Source organism: Cebus imitator, unplaced genomic scaffold (assembly GCF_001604975.1).
Source record: "Cebus imitator isolate Cc_AM_T3 unplaced genomic scaffold, Cebus_imitator-1.0 Scaffold8, whole genome shotgun sequence".
Lineage (NCBI taxonomy): Eukaryota > Metazoa > Chordata > Mammalia > Primates > Cebidae > Cebus > Cebus imitator.
Genome location: NW_016107323.1, coordinates 8,311,897 through 8,316,819, shown reverse-complemented (window position 1 = coordinate 8,316,819; position 4,923 = coordinate 8,311,897). Strand labels below are relative to the sequence as shown.

Genomic DNA, 4,923 nt, shown 5'->3' with positions numbered 1-4,923 from the left:
AGGCACAGAGAGGCTAAGTAACTTGCTCAAGGTCACACAGCCAATAAACAGCAGAGCCAGAATTTGTGGCCAATCTGGCTCCACTGCATCAAGCAAATAGGTCATTGTGGTGGGGTTGGGGGGAGGGGGTGCAGCACCCAATCCATCTTCTTGGAGGAGGTGCCTTCTGAGTTGAGTCATAGATATCAGCAGGAGCTGGCCAGGTGAAAGGTGTCTGGGGTAAGGACTGCATCGGAGGGGCAGGATGGGATGCACGGGGGCTGGGCGTGACTATAAACAGTTCGCATAACAGGCACGGAGGGGCCTGCAAACTTGAGGGCCAGCAGGCCTTGTTGAGGCTGGGGATTTTTTTCTTGTCTTTCTTTTTTTTTTTGAGACGGAGTCTCGTTCTGTCACCCAGGGTGGAATGCAGTGGTGTGATCTTGGCTCACTGCAACCTCCACCTCTTGGGTTTAAGAGATTCTCCTGCCTCAGCCTCCTGAGTAGCTGGGATTACAGGTGCCCACCACCAGGCCCAGCTAATTTTGTATTTTTAGTACAGATGGGGTTTCACCATGTTGGCCAGGCTGGTCTCAAACTCCTGACCTCAGGTGATCCGCCTACCTCGGCCTCCGAAAGTGCTGGGATTCCAGGCATGAGCCTCTGCGCCCAGCCAAGGGTTGGGATTTTATGTTGAGAGCCGTGTGGAGCCACGGCAGGGTTCTGAGCCATGACACGACCACCTGTGTGCTCTAGACAGATCCCTCTGGCCTCTGTCGGTTCTGATCTGCCTGCGATTCCCTCTGGGGTGGACAAAGGTAGAGGAAGCCTCTCCCGTTCAGAGCTGGCCCTGGAGAGCCTGAGGCCTTGCCTGCGGGGGTCACACTCACCGCCCTTCTGCGACTCAATCTCCTTCTTGGCCTGCTCTAGAATGCTCTTGATGGCGTCGTCTGAGCCCGTTTCTGGTGTGCGGATTCTCGGGGTGATGCTGCCTGGGGGAGGCGAGAAGGCATCTGTGGCAGGAGCTGCATGTTGGGCTCAGCTCCGGAGCCCGGGGGGCTGTCTCCTCCTCCCAGGAGAGTGAGCGGCAGACCGTCAGTGAGATGGCAGGGCCACCGCTTAGTCCACCTGAAAAACTGTGGGCCTATGAGTGATACTGGCTTGAAATAAGAATCATGATAAAGAGGCCGGGTGTGGCGGCTCACCCTGTGATCCCAGCACTCTGGGAGGCTGAGGCGGGTGGATCACCTGAGGTTGGGAGTTTGAGACCATCCTGGCCCACATAGTGAAACCCCGTCTCTACTAAAAATACAAAATTATCTGGGCATGGTGGTGATGGCCTGTAGTCCTAGCTACTCAGGAGGTTGAGGCAGGAGAATCGCTTGAACCCGGGAGGCGGTGGTTGCAGTGAGCCGAGATTGCACCACTGCACTCCAGCCTGGGTGACAGAGCCAGACTCCGTCTCAATAATAATAATAATAATAATAATAGTAATAATAATAAAGAAATAGGATGCAGTGGCTCACCCTGTAATCCCAGCACTTTGGTAGGCCGAGGCGGATGGATCATCTGAGGTCAGGAGATTGAGACCAACCTGATCAACATGGTGAAACCCGTTTCTACTAAAAATGTAAAAATTAGCTGGGCATGGTGGCATGCACCTGTAGTCCCAGCTACTAGGGAGGCTGAGGCAGGAAAATCGTTTGAACCCGGGAGGCAGAGGTTGCAGTGAGCAGAGATTGTGCCATTGCACTCCAGCCTGAGCAACACAGAGACTCCGTCTCAAAAAAAAAAAAAAAAAAGAAATGATGATGACAATGACCATGGCAGCTGCCGCCCCTAACTGTTCTCAAGCGGCACTATGTGGCAGGTGCTGTGGCCAGTGCTGGATGCCTGTTTAATCCTCATGGCACCTCCCGGAGGCTGACAGATGCAGAAACTGAGGCACAGATGAAAGGAGCTGTGTGAGATCACCCCGTGGGTGAACAGCAGAGCTGGGACTCAAACTCAGGCATTTGTGAGGCCACAACTAGGACCCTTCACACTGATTACCCGAAAAATCAAGTCTGGTAAGGCTGGTAGTCTTACAAATGTGTAAACTGAGGCTTGGAAGTGCTTGGTGAGTACCTGCCAGGGCAGTGTCTGGAGCCTTTTCCCACCACCCTTATCCTGAGTGCCCCAGGAGGGGTGGCCTCAGAAAGGAGGGGTTGAAGATGTATTTTCTGCTTTTACAGAGGGAAACTGAGGCACAGAGAGGCAAAGTCACTTGCCCGGGGTCACACAGCCAGGTGGTGGCAGAGCTGGGCTTTGAACCCAGAGCTCGTGCCCTCAGCCCCCAGCCCTAATGCCCTGCTCCTGGTGTGGTGGCCAGCACAGCCCCTGTGCCGTGGGGACCAGCCCTCCTGGGCACTCACCTCGCTGCCGCACCTGGATGGTCCTGAGTGCCAGCACGTTCTGCTCGTCTGACAGGAACTGCTTCATCTTGATGAAGGGCTCCTTGCCCTTCACCGTGAGCTTGCGCCAGGGCTTGGGCCGGGCTAGGATCTCGCTGACTGAGCCCTGGGACAGCCCCAGCACGTAGTGGCCAAACACTCGCTGCCCGATATTGTGTTTCAGCAGCTGCTCCTTCACCTGGAAGGCGATCTCCGCCGTGTCCAGCTGCTCCTCCTCCGCCCCCGGCCCCGCTGCTCCGCCCCCACCACCATCCGTGGGCTCAGGACCCCCTGGCGGCTCAGAGCCAGGGGCTGGGGTGGCAGGGGCCGTGGGGGGCTTGGCACCATAGAAGGCTGGGGGGAACACCAGCAGGCTGCCCGCCTCTCCCTTGAAGGTGGCTGGGGGCATCATCAGTCTCTCCCCTGATGCCAGGCTGGGGAAGGGGGACAGTGAGAAAGTCCGAGGGCCGTCGGGTCCCAAGCCGGGGCCCAGCAGGGGCTGCCCAGGGCTGGGGGACAGGGGGTCTTCAGGCCCCGGTGGAGGTGGGAGCTGCTGAGGGGAGGGGTAGGACTGCTCCGTGCCCAGTGAGTCCTTGATGGAATCGTCCTCTGACGGGTCCTCCTCTAGAACACCCAGACAGACAGACAGATGGACAGACAGACAGACGGGGAAGATGATGATGAGGGGAGAGAGGGAGAAAAAGAACCAGAGGAGGAGAGAGAGAGACAGAGACAACGAGAAAGAGAAAGAGAGAGAAATCACACAAGAGAGGCAGAGAGAGAGAGGCGGAGAGGGAGACAGAGACCGCATGTGAGAGAGAGAGAGATATGGAGATGAGAGACACAGAGAGAGAAACCACAGGAGAGAGGCAGTGACAGAGACACACAGAGACAGAAAGTCAGAAACAGAGGAAGGGAAGGCGGGATGGGGAAGGGTGGGGGGAGCTGGCGGCCAGGAGCTGGAAGCGCCCACCGCGGCCGTTTCTGCCTACCCCTCCATTCTCCAACTCCCACTCTTCCAGGCCCCGCCCAAATGCCAGTTCTGGGGAATGCGCCACCCCCATCACCAAGAGCATCCCCTGAGAACTTGCCATTGCCCAGCACCTCGCCCTGGGGTGGGAAGTCAAACTTGCCACCACCTGCACATGGCCCCTTGCTGGGCAGCCACCCTGGAGCTGGCTCACTAGACCTGCATGGCACCCATGAAGTGGACCTCAGGGTTGCACCCATTTTATGGATGACAAAACAGAGGCAGCACAGAGTCCTGCCTGGGTCACAGGCTAAAAGGTCAGCGGGCGGCCCAGCATAGTGGCTCATGCCTGTAATCCCAGCACTTTGGGAGGCTGAGGGAGGCAGATCATCTGAGGTCAGGAGTTCGAGACCAGCCTCGCCAATATGGTGAAACCCTGTCTCTACTAAAAATATAAAAATTAGCCGGGTGTGGTGGTGGACACCTGTAATCCTAGCTACTCGGGAGGCTGAGGCAGGAGAACTGCTTGAACCCGGGAGGCAGAGGCTGCAGTGAGCCAAGATCACACCACTGCACATCAGCCTGGTGACAGAGCAAGAGTCAGTCTCAAAGAAACAAAGGTCAGCGAGTGGCTGAGAGGGGTACACTGAGAATGCCCTACTTGTCCCCCGTGACCTCTTCATGAAAGCCCCTGCAGCTCAAGAAAGTTCAGGGGGGAGTGGAGCCCTCTGGGGGGGCCTTGGAAGGGCCAGAGCCAGCTGTGTGACCTCAATTGTGACGTGGGTGCGTGTGGACGCCCTGCAGGACAGGCACACCGCAGGTGCCAAATCAAAACGCACAGCTGCTTGTTCGGTTGCTCTCCTGCCTGCATGGAAGGCAACGGTCGTTGGGCACGAGAAGGCCAGAGACCCAGAGGCAGCCCCCACCCCAGCCCTCAGCCCCCAGGGCATCCTCCTCCCCTACCAGGGCTGGCCAGGAGGCCAGGCTTCTCCAGAAGGAATTTCTGCGCAGGGAAGAAGGCCTCCTTTGCAATAAGCAGCGAGTCTTCGGGCTTGGCCATGCCCTACGAGACAAGAGGCAGGTTGAGAGGGAGCCTGGTGGGTGGAAGACTCACTGGGGCAGCCCGCCTTGCAGGGACAGTGGCAGGGGCACTTACCTGGGGCAGGCTGCAGGTGCTGGAGGCCAGCTTCATGGCTTTCAGGATGCTGCCGGACAAGTGGAGAGGGTCTGAGGTCAGCCAGCCCCCGGGCTGGAGGAGACGTCTTGTGAGAGGCACTGACCTGGCTTACCTCCCTGACTGGGAATGACTGCTCCGTTCCCCGGAACCCCATATATTTCCAGACTCATTGCAACCCAGGCCTGAGGCAGCTGGCTCATGAACAGCAGTGGGACCTGGAGGGGTGCTGCCTCAACCGACCCCATTCTGGCCGGCTTGACTTTGGTGGGCTAACCAATCACCTCCCAGTTACCACGCCCACACCATGTCCATAATAAGGTCCCTTTTATGGTCTACAGGCAGATTTTTTTTTTTTTTTTTTTTTG

At 57.5% G+C, this 4,923-nt stretch overlaps 1 protein-coding gene across 8 annotated transcripts in view; it reads right to left on the bottom strand.

Annotated features, from left to right (window-relative positions):
- The window catches only part of CUX2 (cut like homeobox 2), a 327,980-nt gene that overhangs the window by 43,156 nt on the left and 279,901 nt on the right, over positions 1 to 4,923 (bottom strand). For all 8 annotated transcript variants that reach the window (XM_037743460.1, XM_017542258.1, XM_037743455.1 and 5 more), the window contains 4 exons: positions 4,538 to 4,586; positions 4,345 to 4,444; positions 2,394 to 3,035; positions 870 to 971 (listed from right to left, as the gene is read on the bottom strand). In XM_037743460.1, the coding sequence (XP_037599388.1) occupies positions 870 to 971; positions 2,394 to 3,035; positions 4,345 to 4,444; positions 4,538 to 4,586 (893 nt within the window). The remainder of the gene's footprint in view (positions 1 to 869; positions 972 to 2,393; positions 3,036 to 4,344; positions 4,445 to 4,537; positions 4,587 to 4,923) is intronic.